Genomic DNA, 15,559 nt, shown 5'->3' on the forward strand with positions numbered 1-15,559 from the left:
TTATTTTACATTTGTAGCAGATTTTACTGTAATTTACATTGTTGTGGGTTCAGAGTTCCATTTATTCTTACAGTCAGAGCACCGAGTTAAACCAGAGGAGAGTAAAATAGCAACAATATAGTCAACAAACTAACAACCATTATATTTAATACTCATAATAAGCTTTAATTTACTTAATTTACTAAACCATACTCACTTACTCACTCACTTTCTTAACCGCTTATCCAATTAGAGTCCCGGGGGGGACGGGTGCTGGAGCCTATCCTAGCTTTTCAATGGGTGCAAGGCACACAGTAACACCCTGGATGAGACACCAGTCCATCGCAGGGCACACACATACACACACTCATTCATATAGGGCAATTCAGTGTCTCCAATTAACCTGACTGCATGTTTTTGGACTGTGGGGGGAAACCGGAGCTCCCGGAGGAAACCCACACAGACACGGGGAGAACATGCAAACTCCGCACAGAAAGGACCCACCTGGGGATCGAACCCAGGACCTTCTTGCTGTGAGACGACAGTGCTACCCACCGAGCCACCGTGCCGCCACTAAACCGTACTGTTATCGAGAAATAATAGATGAGGATAAAAGTAAAAGTGCGAAAAGTCCAGTTTCCTTTATTAAGTCTGGTATTACCTTATAGAACTATACACACATACCAGTGATCATAATACGTACTATAATAAAATAAACATATTTTTATTTCTTTTTCCACTTTCATCCACTATCCTGGTCAGAGTCATAGTGGATCAGGTTAGACTTGGAAACACTGGCCACAAAGCAGGAATACCCTGGACAAAGCACCAATCCATCGCAGGGCTTCAGCCACCGCATCCCCAACCATGTGATATTTAGGGACGTAGAAAAGTCTGTTACCAAACCAGCTTTCATTTCCTTATAAAACAGTTTATATAATTTATTCTCTTGCTTTTTTTCTTTATTGTTCATCCTGCATCTTGAACGTGTCCTGCACTGTCATATTGATTTCTACTTTTGTTAAACACTTATTGCTGCTGGTGTCATGAAATGTAAATCCTCAATCTAGGAAACTTTAGGAAGGAAAAAAATAATGTCAACAAAAACAGCCATGACTTGCAGATTATTTTTTTAACTGTTTTTAATTTAACTGTACAAAAAATGAAATGTATTTTAGTTATTAAGCTTCAGTTCAGTGTTCTTGTATTACTACTTTTATTTTAAATTCGATGCCATTCAAAACATTTCATTTTATCATCTTGAATCATTAAATTGTGTCTGTTTTGTTATTAAATGAATTACTTTACCTTTAAATTAAGATCTGTTTATATGCATCATGTTTGTAACTGAGGCATAACATTATGACCACCTTCCTAATATTGTGTTGGTCCTCCTTTTGCTGCCAAAACAGCCCTGTAACTGTGATGCTCTGTGTATTCTGACACCTTTCTATCAGAACCAGCAAGAACTTCTTCAGCAGTTTGAGCTACAGTAGCTCGTCTGTTGGATCGGACCACACGGATGAGCCTTCACTCCCCACGGGTATCAAAGAGCCTTGGCCGCCCATAACCCTGTCGCCGGTTTACCACTGTTCCTTTCTCGGACCACTTTTGACAGATACTGACCACTGCAGACCGGGACACACCCCACAAGAGCTGCAGTTCTGGAGATGCTCTGACCCAGTCATCTAGCCATCACAATCTGGCCCTCATCAAACTCGCTCAGATCCTCATGCTCACCCATTTTTCCTGCTTCTAACATCAACTTTGAGGATAAAATGTTCACTTGCTGCCTAATATATCCCCCCCCACTAACAGGTGCCGTGATGAAGAGATAATCAGTGTTATTCACTTCACCTGTCAGTGCTCATAATGTTATGCCTGTAACAGAAGTAACTCAGGATAAACGTCTTACCCTGTTGTTTATTCTTCTTTCTACAAATCTGAAATCCAACTCCAGCTAATAGTAATAACAAGAAGAAGAAAAATAGTGCAGCTAATATTACGATTAGAACCATACGGTTAACTGGAACATCTGTAAACACGAAAAAACAAAATGTCTTTAGTAATAAAGCAGCAGGTAAAATATATACAACAAAGCTCAAGTACACTTCACTTCAGTCGTATAATTTAGTGTTAGGTATTTCAATACTAAATATGTGAGCAACTAAAAATCCAATTCTGAAGATGTTGGATCAAAGGTTTCCTCTGTATCACTGTCCATTTTATCAGCTCCACCATATAGAAGCACTTTGTAGTTCTACAATTACTGACTGTAGTCCATCTGTTTCTCTACATGCTTTGTTAGCCCCCTTTCACCCTGTTCTTCAATGGTCAGGACCCCCACAGGACCACCACAGAGCAGGTATTATTTGAGTGGTGGATCATTGTCAGCACTGCAGTGACACTGACATGGTGGTGGTGTGTTAGGGTGTGTTGTGCTGGTATAAGTGGATCAGGCACAGCAATGCTAATGGAGTTTTTAAACACCTCACTGTCACTGCTGGACTGAGAATCGTCCACCAACCAAAAATATCCAGCCAACAGCGCCCCGTGGGCAGCGTCCTGTGACCACTGATGAAGGTCTAGAAGATGACCAACTCAAACAGCAGCAATAGATGAGCGATCGTCTCTGACTTTACATCTACAAGGTGGACCGACTAGGTAGGAGTGTCTAATAGAGTGGACAGTGAGTGGACACGATATTTAAAAACTCCAGCAGCGCTGCTGTGTCTGATCCACTTATACCAGCACAACACACATTAACACACCACCTCCATGTCAGTGTCACTGCAGTGCTGAGAATCATCCACCACCTAAATAATACCTGCTCTGTGGTGGTCCTGTGGGGGTCCTGACCATTGAAGAACAGGGTGAAAGGGAGCTAACAAAGCATACAAAAAAACAGATGGACTACAGTCAGTAATTGTAGAATTACAAAGTGCTTCTATATGGTAAGTGGAGCTGATAAAATAGACAGTGAGTGTAGAAACAATGAGGTGGTTTTAATGTTATGGCTGATCAGTGTATATTACAGTAAATAAAGGATCAGACTCTTTTTTAAAACAATGTTGGTTGGTTTACAATCACCACAAATCTCTCACTTTTATATTTGTATATTTTATATCCACTCTGGTTGCATGAAGTAAAGAAACCATGAACTAAAACATGTTTAAATCCTAGTTTAAAAAGTCACTTTTTATAAACTACTGTTGGTTATTCTTATGCAGTCAAGACAAATAAATGCTTCTTACATTATTAATCAAAATAAATCAATAGTAAATAAGACTCTAATGTACCTGGTTTAGAAGAGCAGATCTCAGTAATAGAAACTGTTTCTTTACTGACTGGGTTTTCAGCCACACAGATAAACGTTTTACTGTTTGCAGGATTAATTATAAGTGGAAGATTAAGAGAGGCTCTGAGATCAGGGTTACTGGTGACCTTAATGATTGTGTCCTCTTCATACCAGGACAAGGACAAGTTCACGTCTCTTCCATTCCTCACAGAGCACAGAAGAAAACAAAACTCTCCAAGTATCATAGTGTGAGTTTCTTTAACATACTGTCGTGTTTGATAATTTCTTGTTACTTCTGGAGTCGATACTGGAGCTAAACACACAGAAACATTAAAACTCGGTTACAAACAATCAGTTCAGAAAAACAAAAATCACTTGTTTCATAATGTGAGCAGTTCTAAAGTGACGATAACTACATCCTTAACACTCAAACTTGTTTAAACTGGCTTATTAATAGCTCTAGTTATCAAATTCCATTTAATTTTTAGCATTTCCCCACCAGGAAGTATAAGCACCCGGCCAGTTTATTATATTTGTATTGTGTTTGACTTCTTAAGAAAACTTGTGATACATTTCTGGTGGATATGAAGTTATGAAGTTTTGAGAACAGACATATAAAGAAAGGAAGCCTTGTAATCACACTCACCATAAACACTGAGATTAAAAGTTTTAGATATGAGACGTCCAGCAGAGATCTGTGTTGTATAAAGTCCAGAATCACTGATGCTGATGTTGTTGATGGTTAAATCTCCACTGATTCTGTCCAGCTGAAGTCGACCTTTAAATCTCTCACTGCTGATTTCTGTACCAGCAATTCCCATAAAGACCTGACTAATCAATATTTCTTCTTTCACTTTCTCAGGTCCATAGAACCACTGTATACGAGCATCACTCTGAACACCAGTGATACCAGTACTGATAGTTAGATCAGATCCTTCCACTTCCTGCAGGATGATGCTCTCATCTCCAGCTGTATTCTGCACACCTGAAAAACAGGTAAATCAGGATCAGATTCATCAGGTCAGTCACAAACCCAAAAATCTCAATCAGAGATTAATTTGAGAGGAAAAGATTTTCACCCAATTAAAACACATCATTGTTCCTATTTGCTGCTACAGTACCACATCCTGAAGGAGAATGTTCGGTCATTAGCTAGCCTCTTAAAGCCTCTTTAGGGTTAATGTTCGTAATTCTACCATTAGAAAGAGACCCCAAGCTTTTTGCAAAAACTTTTTGGAAGACACATACTCAGTTACATCTGGTTTAAAGCTAATACAGCATTTCACAATAACAACATCTTGCCACTCAAACATTGGTTGTAGTATGATGGTCTGCCAGAGCTTTGCTGCTTTAAAGCCAAGGTTAGATGCCATAACTCACAAAGCTATTAGTTCTGTTCTTTACCAAAAAATCCTGAGAAAAATGTTTCACTATCAGTCTGTGGTTTGCCTGAACTTAGAGTAATAAAGGACCAATGTGTGGTCCCAGTCCCACTGCTTGAGGACGATCTGAAAGGAGGTTTAGGGTATAGTTGCACAGTGATGAGATGTGGCCCTGGTGGGGAAGTCTGGAGGAGTGCTGGCCAGGATGACAGTTTTAAAAGTGATGCTCAAGTGCACAAATAACCCACAAGTACATACCTTGTTTCTCAAGATGGGTTTGGAGAATATGGAGGTGCTGGACTACTAATTTACAGTAGTTTTAATGAATAAAATAATGATTTAAAATTTTTTGTCAATTCTTTGCTTATGTCATGGCTTGTTGTTGAAGATCTTCAAAAGAAACTATTTAAAACAATAACAGAACAAATAAAAAAGAGGCAAATACTTTTTCAATGTACGATAGGTATATATGAACATTACCTCACTAGTCAGTCTCACTGATCAACTAGTAACTTTATCTAGCAGTAGATGAGTTGAATATAAGGAAGTATTGTTCAGGCTTTACTGTTAGTGCATGAACCACAGAACCCACACAGGAAAAGACCAATTTAGCACCAGGAAGCAGCATTCTCTTTATTTCATCTCTTATTGTCATTAAACACATTTTAGAACTATCTTAAACTGTTTGTCTACATAAAGTCCTCTTATAAGAATTATAACTGTAATCTTTATTAAACCCAGTTACAGCTACTTTTTCATTGTATTATTTTACCAAAGATTTTACTAGGCGGTCGTTATTACCTTCAGTTTTTAACAACAAACAAATAAATTGTATATAGACATATCTAATGTAAAGATAAATCTATAATATTTCATAGTAAAAGATGTTACCTGTAGCACAGGTGAAGATCCAAAGAAGAACTAAACTCTTCATGATGGAGGATACAGAAGACTCTCTGAAAGCTGTACAGTGGAACAGTGGGTTCAGGGTGTGGACCAGAATCAGTAGATCTGAACTGAAGCTTTACAGTGAGGAAGGAACTCTGACACGATAATTGTTTTTAGGTGAAATCCACCAGCAGATGGAGCAGTTCAAAGTAATACTTTTTTTTGTCGTTTTCAAGCATTTTATAATTTGCAGGACAGTTTTCCTGTCGTTTTTCATTTTCTTTAAATGAGGTCGTTCTCTTCTATTAAAACATGTTATACTTATTAAACGATAAAGATAGAAACTAGATGTTTGGTTGTTGTAAACACTGTAATGACATGGATCTTTGCATTAATGGTCTGTTATAAAAGTCAAATACATTCATAAACAAAAGGATAAAAAAAACATATATTAGCAAGCAGAGAGGAAACGGCATCTATTACAGCAGGGTTTTGTTATAAAACCTTCAACAGACTTCCAAGATAAAACAGATAAATGTGATGTAGTTTACCTACCATCCTTACTTTTATTTAAATAATTATATTAATAGAACTTCTACGAAGTAGAAGAAAGAAAAGTAAAATTACAGAAACATTATAATATTTATTTAAAATAACCTTCATTAGCATTCGCCAGTCAGAACTCATTAACATGAATCATGTCTGATATACTGAAGGAACTTTAACTACAGGAAGCTAAACATGTTATTTTAAACCATCACATCATTTATAAAGACTGTACTGTTATTATTTTACACAGTTTCTCATCTTTTTAGTCTTTTTTGGTATTTCCTCTGTGTTTAATGGCGGTTAGGTTGGTGGTGTTGGTCACAGTCCTCCTGTTTTTAACTTTATGTAATTAAATTTGGCCGTTTGTTCCTTCACCATGTACTGAATATCTGTTACCAACTGTAAATGTACACTGTAAATGGACACTGTAAATGGACACTGTAAATGGACACTGTAAATGGACACTGAGTGGTGACAGATTAAAACAGGCAGATGTGTAGAAAATTTACCACATTAGGAAGATTTTTTGTGGTTCACTGCTGAATACACCACATGGTTCCTCTTGGTCTGTTACACTGGAATTTTCTTCCTGTAATATAAACAGTAAAAACTAAATGAGCTACAACATGAGAAACAGGATGAAATATTAACATGTGATGTTGGTATGAAATGAACTGATAAAGATTGTAATTACAATCGATTATATTACTACTGTACACACTTACTATACCATGCACACAAACCAAGTTGCCACTGTTGGGGCCCCGAGCAAGACCCCTAAACCTCAACTGCTCAAATCTACTGGTTGTGCCTCCCTTGGCAGTGCCAACTACAATCACTATTTGTAATAAATTGCAGTGTGGAGGAATTCTGTCCCACTTTTATTTGCAGAATTGTTGTAATTGGGCTACATTGGACGTACAGTATTTTCAGCATGTTTAAGGTTTTGTCACAACAACTCAATAAGATTCAGGTCTGGACTTTTACTCGACTTTTTTACTCGAACTCGACAGGTTCTATTTAAGTGATGTTTAGATTTGGGACAGAGAAACAGTGCTGAACAGCATTTTAACTTCAGTACATGAAATCATTAATAAATTGGTCTTTAACATTAAAGGTAGTTTTAAATATATTTTAAATCTCAGTTAAATTTTATCTGCATGATGAAATTGTAAATTCACCTCATTGTGTCTGTGCTTTCAAAAATCTTTAAAACCTTTAATAAATGCAAAAGCCTCGATATTAAACTATTAAAATATCTCGTCACTTAAAACATTAATTAATAAGAGCAGCCCAGAGACAATTAATTATCATTAGCACGAGGTAGTAAAAACACTGCAGGATTTTTTGGAAACACTGGTGTTCACTAAAAGTTATTTTTAATTCTGTCTGTATTCTTCACATTTTATAGAATTAATAGAAGTAAATGGAACTAAAATCATTACAATTTCTTACTTTCTTTTTCTTTTTTTCTCTCCAAAACCAGAATCCAGCTGCAGCTCAAGCAACTATTAATAATATTAGTACTGATACTAGGATTGGAATCCACCGGTAAACTGGAACAGCTGTAAACATAAAGATTCATTTCTTCAGTAATACAGCAGCAGGTGAAAGACGACACATCTCAAATCACTTTCTCTACAGTAGAACAAATTCTGCAGAAGTAACTTTAAGATGCAAAAATAACAAGAGTAACTGAATAATATTCATCCAGTAATAATAATAAACACGGCAACCTTCAAATAAAAGTCCAGTTTATACTTGTGCAGTGTAAATATGTTCTATAAAAACACTGTGTATAGTTGAAAGGTGATTGTAAGGAAGTTCTAAACATTCTGATGCTGTAAACAGCTTTAAATTGACAGGATTTACCACAAATTTCCAATAATATCTAATATCATTTAGATACTAATAAACACACAGAATAAGTTACTATTATAACCCTAAATTATGGTGTTATTACTTTTTATTATTCTGTTTTTGGCTTCATTTTTTCTCTGTACCTAATCTAAGGTTAAAACATGAAAATAATAATCTGTGCCAAGGTGGGATGGAATGGTTGATAGTTCACAATAAACATAAAAATCTTCTCACTGCTAAATTACAAGTTCACAAAGTTTTATTAAACCGTATTTTATGGTTGGTTTTTTGTTTGTTTTTTCCCCCTTTTAGCGCATCCAATTGTTCAATTTGCATCGTGCTTCCTCTCTGTCTATGCCGAACCCTACCCTGACCGAGGAGATCGAAGCTAACCCCTCCGAAACATGAGCAGCAGCCAGATGCATTGTTGCCACCCACACATCGATAAGTTTGGCGCCGCCTAGCGTTGCATGCGGAGAGACACACCCTAAGGGCACTGTTCCTCATCTCTGTGCAGGCGCCTCTAATCAGCCGGCAGAGGTCGTAATCGCATTCTGACAGAGAGAGACCCACATCCGGTTCTTTGTCCCACCCCCCCAACTGAGCAACCGGCCAATCGTTGCTCATACAGCCACTCAGCCTCGAACCGGTGAGGTAGAGCTGGATTCGATACGAGGTACTCAGAATCCAGCCCTGGTTGCAGCGTGTCTTTTTACTGCTGCGCCATCTGAGCGGCTCTGTTTTTAATAATGTATGCAGCACCCACAAACAAACTGTTGTTAATTGTGTCCTTTACACTGCAGAAACACATTTGATATTTTTGTAATTTAAAATCTTTTTGGCATTTACACTCATCAGGCCAAAATAAAAACTCAAGCATGAAAATGTATTCAGTAATTTATTCTTCAGTATTAGATTCTCACGTACCTGGTTTAGAAGAGCAGATCTCTGTAACTTTTTTTTTACTGACTGGGTTTGCAGCCCTACAGATGTAAGTCTGTGTTTGATTATGTCTTGTTACTTTTGGAGTTGATACTGGAGCTAAACACACAGAAACATAAAAACATGATTAGAAACAATCAGTTCAGAAGAAATGTGTCTCAGTATATCACAAAAATCTGATGTGGCTGCAGCTTATAGGCTGCATAAAACATAAACTGAGCTACTTTTTACAAAATAAAACTATGCAAAAGATTATTAATAATTAAAAGATTTTACGTAATATTTACAAAAAAAAATTTTACATTGATGAAACAGAATGATTAATTCTGCCATATTAAAGTGATGGTCAAAACGACATCTTGACAACATAGCCAGAATCAAGTTAAAGCTGATCCACTGACTACTGTAATGCTCTCCTAAACTTTCCAAAAAATACCAAAAAAAACAGCTGGCAGCTAATTTCAAATGCTGCTGCTAATGTTTTACCCCAAATTTTACTCCAGTTCTGAAATCTTCACATTGACGTCCAGTTAGTTACAGAACAGATTTTAATGTGCTGGTACTAAGCTATAAATTAATGAACGGTTTAGACCCTGAATATGTGATCGCTGATATGTTTAAAAATATAAACAAAGCAGGTCTCTTAAATTTATGGACTCAGGTCAGCTTAGAGAGGCCAGATTCCAAACTGACCATGGTACAGCAGCATTTACTTGTTAGGCTACATAAATAAAACAAACTACCAGAACATACATGGATGGATGGATGAATGGAGGATGGATGGATGGATTGATGGGGGATGGATAGATGATGGATGGATGGATGGAGGATGCATGGATAGAGGATGGATGGATGGATGGATGGATGGAGGATGGATGGATGGATGATGGATGGATGGATGGATGGATGGATGGAGGATGGATGGATGGAGGATGGATGATGGATGGATGGATGGAGGATGCATGGATAGAGGATGGATGGATGGATGGATGATGGATGGATGGATGGAGGATGGATGGATGGATGGAGGATGCATGGATAGAGGATGGATGGATGGATGGATGATGGATGGAGGATGGATGGATGGATAGAGGATGGATGGATGGATGGAGGATGCATGGATAGAGGATGGAGGATGGATGGATGGATTGATGGAGGATGGATGGATGGAGGATGGATAGATGGATTGATGGAGGATGGATGGATGAAGGATGGATTGATGGAGGATGCATGGATAGAGGATGGATGGATGGAGGATGGATGGATGGATAGATGGAGGATGCATGGATAGAGAATGGATGGATGGACGGATGAATGGATGGATAGATGGATGGATTGATGGAGGATGGATGGATGGAGGATGCATGGATAGAGGATGGATGGATGGACGGATGAATGGATGGATAGATGGATGGATTGATGGAGGATGGATGGATGGAGGGTGGATGGATGGATGATGGATGGATAATGGATGGATGAATGGATGGATGGATGATGGATGGACGGCTGGATGAAGGATGGATAGATGGAGGATGGATGATGGATGGATGGAGGATGAATTGATGAAGGACGGAAGGATGGATGGATGGATTGATGGAGGATGGATAGATGGAGGATGGACGGATGGATGGAGGATGGATAGATGGATAGATGGATAGATGGAGGATGGACGGATGGAGGATGGATGGATGGAGGATGTATAGATGGAGGATGCATGGATAGAGGATGGATGGATGGATTGATGGAGGATGGATGGATGGAGGATGGATAGATGGATTGATGGAGGATGGATGGATGAAGGATGGATTGATGGAGGATGGATGGATGGAGGATGGATGGATGGAGGATGCATGGATGGAGGATGGATGGATGGATTGATGATGGATGAAGGATGGATGGATGGATGATGGATGGATGATGGATGGACGAATGGATGATGGATGGATGGATGATGGATGGATGGATGGAGGATGGATGGATGGAGGATGGATGGATGGATTGATGGAGGATGGATGGATGGAGGATGGATAGATGGATTGATGGAGGATGGATGGATGAAGGATGGATTGATGGAGGATGGATGGATGGAGGATGGATGGATGGAGGATGCATGGATGGAGGATGGATGGATGGATTGATGGAGGATGGATGGATGGAGGATGGATAGATGGATTGATGGAGGATGGATGGATGAAGGATGGATTGATGGAGGATGGATGGATGGAGGATGGATGGATGGAGGATGCATGGATAGAGGATGGATGGATGGATTGATGGAGGATGGATGGATAGAGGATGGATGGATGGATTGATGGAGGATGGATGGATGGATGGAGGATGGATAGATGGATTGATGGAGGATGGATGGATGAAGGATGGATTGATGGAGGATGGATGGATGGAGGATGGATGGATGGAGGATGCATGGATGGAGGATGGATGGATGGATTGATGATGGATGAAGGATGGATGGATGGATGGATGGATGGATGATGGATGGACGAATGGATGATGGATGGATGGATGATGGATGGATGGATGGAGGATGGATAGATGGAGGATGGATGATGGATGGATTCTCTAATTCTCTTCACACATTTTTTTTTATATAAACTAATTTAACCCATCAATGTGTCTCTATAGTTGATCACAAACTGTTCAGTAACTTTTAAACTCAGTGCAGACACAATTTGTTTAAGACATTAAATTCTAATGCCAATTCAAAAGCAAATGCTAATGCAGGGCTTGTGTCTTTTGTACATAATTATACGGTGGCCGAGAAGTGCAAAACAAATTTACATTTCAGAAAACAAAATTACAAAAAAACAAAAACAAATTTACAACAAAAGCAAAAACAAATTTACAAGTGCTCGGGTACCCAGTGTTTGTAAATTTGTTTTGGCATATGTAAAAGTGTTTCAGCACTTGTAAATTTATTTTCGGCATATGTAATTTTGTTTTCTAAAATGTATATTTGTTTTGCACTTCCCGGCCGCACATATTTGACGGAAAAGGCAGGGACAATAAACCGGAAGTGCGTGTTGCTTACCTGCTGTCAATCAAACTGTTTCTCAGCGATAAAGTGAACGGAGTTTGTGATGGTGACGATAAACAAGGTTTTGTCTAGTTTGTGGAAATCATTTCATCCAGTTGACCCGCTATTGTTTTTCTTGTGGAAAGTTTTGTGCAGATGTTTAGACGTGGCGTGTGCATCTCTATTTACCGTCCGCTCTTCTAAACATCTAAGGAATTCCCACAAGAACAACAAAAGCGAAATAATGAAAATCATTAACACAAAATGGACAAAACATTGTTTATTAGGGACGGAACATTTGATACCGAGGCTTTAAAACTTGTTTCACTTTTGTAACACTGGACTCAGTGTATCGGAGCTTATATTAAAGCAGCAGGAATGTGCGGATTGATTCAAAGCTTTGGTGCTGTGTTTTATCTCACTCACTATATAAGAGACAATCAAACCAGGGTTACCCACCGTCCTGTAACATACAGAATCCTGCTTTATCTGGAGACCAAACGCCGCGTTCAGTACTGAACTGATACAGGACGCTTTGTTCCGTATTTTTATCAATGGGAGACGGTGTGGTGTATAAAACAGAAGGAAACTGCTGCTTAATTCATTATATTAAGTAGTGTTCACTTTTATTCTTAGTAACGTGACATAACCTGTTTAATAAACCGCTGTATGAGTAGCACAGTGGGCGGAGTGCGTTGTTTTGCCTAAAATATGGTTCTGACTTATTATTATAAAGAATGAAAATAATAAATGTTAAACACCATAAATAAAACCTTTGTTCTCATGACTGTGTAAGGTCCCCCCCTGCTGCTATAACCAGCGCACACACACCGTTACTAAGAATAAAAGTGAACACTACTTAATATAATTCCCACCGTCTCCCACTGATAAAAATACGGAACAAAGCGTCCTGTATCAGTTCAGTACTGAACGCGGTGTTTAGTCTCCAGATAAAGCAGGATTGTGTATGTTACAGGACGGTGGGTAACCCTGGTTTGATTGTCTCTTATATAGTGAGTGAGATAAAACTCAGCACAAAGCTTCATCAGTCCCGCACATGCTGCTTTAATATAAGCTCCGATACACTGAGTCCAGTGTTACAAAAGTGAAACAAGTTTTAAAGCCTCGGTATCAAATGTTCCGTCCCTAATAAACAATGTTTTGTCCATTTTGTGTTAATGATTTTCATTATTTCGCTTTTGTTGTTCTTGTGGGAATTCCTTAGATGTTTAGAAGAGCGGACGGTAAATAGAGATGCACACGCCACGTCTAAACATCTGCACAAAACTTTCCACAAGAAAAACAATAGCGGGTCAACTGGATAAAATGATTTCCACAAACTAGACAAAACCTTGTTTATCGTCACCATCACAAACTCCGTTCACTTTATCGCTGAGAAACAGTTTGATTGACAGCAGGTAAGCAACACGCACTTCCGGTTTATTGTCCCTGCCTTTTCCGTCAGAAATGTGCGGCCGGGAAGTGCAAAACAAATATACATTTTAGAAAACAAAATTACATATGCCGAAAATAAATTTACAAGTGCTGAAACACTTTTACATATGGCAAAACAAATTTACAAACACTGGGTACCCGAGCACTTGTAAATTTGTTTTTGCTTTTGTTGTAAATTTGTTTTTGTTTTTTTGTAATTTTGTTTTCTGAAATGTAAATTTGTTTTGCACTTCTCGGCCACCGTATAATTATGCTGGTCACACAACAAGGTTGCAAAATGTTTTGTTTTTCTTTTTGTTTTTCTATTTTTTTTTTTCATGACAAACTTACTTACAAACTTACACAAATAAAAGTTTGGATTTTCTATCATCTTTACCAGGAATGTCAATAATTCCTGATATATCCGAGAGTATAATAGTAGTGGAATTTAAAAGTTTAGTCAGTTTAAATCATTGTGACTGATTTCACATGTTTACGTATGTTTCTGATGCAGCATGGTTACACTCAGTTCAGCTCAGATTTCTGGGTAATTATAAAGATCTTTGACCAGACTAGAACAAAAAAATACTGTTAATCACACTCACCATAAACACTGAGATTAAAAGTTCTAGATATGAGACGTTCAGCAGTGATGTGTGTTGTATAAAGTCCAGAATCATTGATGTTGATGTTGTTGATGGTTAAATCTCCACTGATTCTGTCCAGCTGAACTCGACCTTTAAATCTCTCACTGCTGATTTCTGTAAGAGTTTCTCCTTTAATGATCAGACTTATCAATATTTGTTCCTCTGGTCCATAGAACCACTGTATACGAGCATCACTCTGAACACCAGTGACACCAGTACAGATAGTTAGATTAGACCCTTCCACTTCCTGCAGGATGATGCTCTCGTCTTCAGCTGTATTCTGCACACCTGAAAAACAGGTAAATCAGGATCAGATTCATCATATCAGTGATGAAATAATCACATACAATCAGAGCTTCTTTGTACAAACACCATTACCAGAAAAGTTGTGACATTTTGTAAAATTTTTGGTTTGTTTCTGAGATTGGAGTGTATCTTGTATAGTTTATTATTTGTTTGTTTCATTTGAGTTGCCACTTACAGTAGTACCTCAACAAGTTCAGTTTTTGTATTTAGTAAAAGAAGGAGACAGGAGCACTAAACTTCTCTTCATTATTACTGCTCATAAGTTCCTCCACTAATGAAATTCCTCACTTGCTGTTTTAGTACAGTAAGTCACGTTTTGTGCACCGCCGTCACACTCCATAGAGAATAAAGGTACAGCCAGCGAAAAAGCTATTTTACCACTTCTGGTGTGAATGCGCTGGTACTGAACGGAATACGGTATTCCAAGATCAAACATCTTCACAATTAAAAAGTGTAAGGAAACAATAAAGAAGTAAAGGAAACGTGCAGTTTTTATTGTATTTAGTGTTTTTATATTATTTTTTTGTTATTTTCTGTGTATACGTGTCAAAAACAACCTCATTATTTTACATTAACTTCAAATATATGCGTTTCCCAACTGCGGCAAAGTTAGTTTAATATTCGACAACATATTTGACATTCGCCATTCCGATCTATATAAATGGTTGAAGAAACACCTAACACCTACTTTATTTATGATTTCTTACACAGATGAAAGCAGGCAACACACTACAAGAACTATTTTATGGTAATTTTAAGATGACATGTATTTATTTAAAGAAAGATTAAAATGAAACCGCTGATCACCTCAGCTAACGCGTTAGGGAGCGTCATAAAACTAACAGAAAACGTAGGAAACATTTACTCTGCACTCATTACACACAAATAAAGTCTTGTAATGTATTGATGGATTCATGTCAAACTATTTTTATACAAACACATCAATGTTTCTCATCTACTACAAACTGTTTATATGTTTATATTAGATACTGTTTTTATTTTTATTTTATTTTAATTTATAGTTAAATTGTAAGTAGTAACAAGTGTATATCGGAGATAAATCTATTGAACTCTGATATGATTTAATATAATAAACCCAAACTATTTTTTATAAACATATATTAGTGTCCCTCACATCCTACAAATCTTGTTTTATAGATACTGCTTTTATTTTTAATTTATTTAAATTTATAGTTAAGATCATTAAATCCATAATAAGTGTGTATCGGAGATACATCTA

At 37.7% G+C, this 15,559-nt stretch overlaps 1 protein-coding gene across 1 annotated transcript in view; it reads right to left on the reverse strand.

Annotated features, from left to right (window-relative positions):
* LOC134327081 (uncharacterized) overlaps positions 1-15,559 on the reverse strand; it is a 36,761-nt gene that overhangs the window by 226 nt on the left and 20,976 nt on the right. The window contains exons 6-9 of the mRNA XM_063009163.1: positions 13,972-14,301; positions 3,924-4,262; positions 3,279-3,590; positions 1,895-2,014 (exon numbers count right to left, since the gene is read on the reverse strand). Coding sequence (XP_062865233.1) covers positions 1,895-2,014; positions 3,279-3,590; positions 3,924-4,262; positions 13,972-14,301 — 1,101 coding nt within the window. The remainder of the gene's footprint in view (positions 1-1,894; positions 2,015-3,278; positions 3,591-3,923; positions 4,263-13,971; positions 14,302-15,559) is intronic.

The sequence above is a fragment of the Trichomycterus rosablanca genome, chromosome 14, assembly GCF_030014385.1.
Source record: "Trichomycterus rosablanca isolate fTriRos1 chromosome 14, fTriRos1.hap1, whole genome shotgun sequence".
Lineage (NCBI taxonomy): Eukaryota > Metazoa > Chordata > Actinopteri > Siluriformes > Trichomycteridae > Trichomycterus > Trichomycterus rosablanca.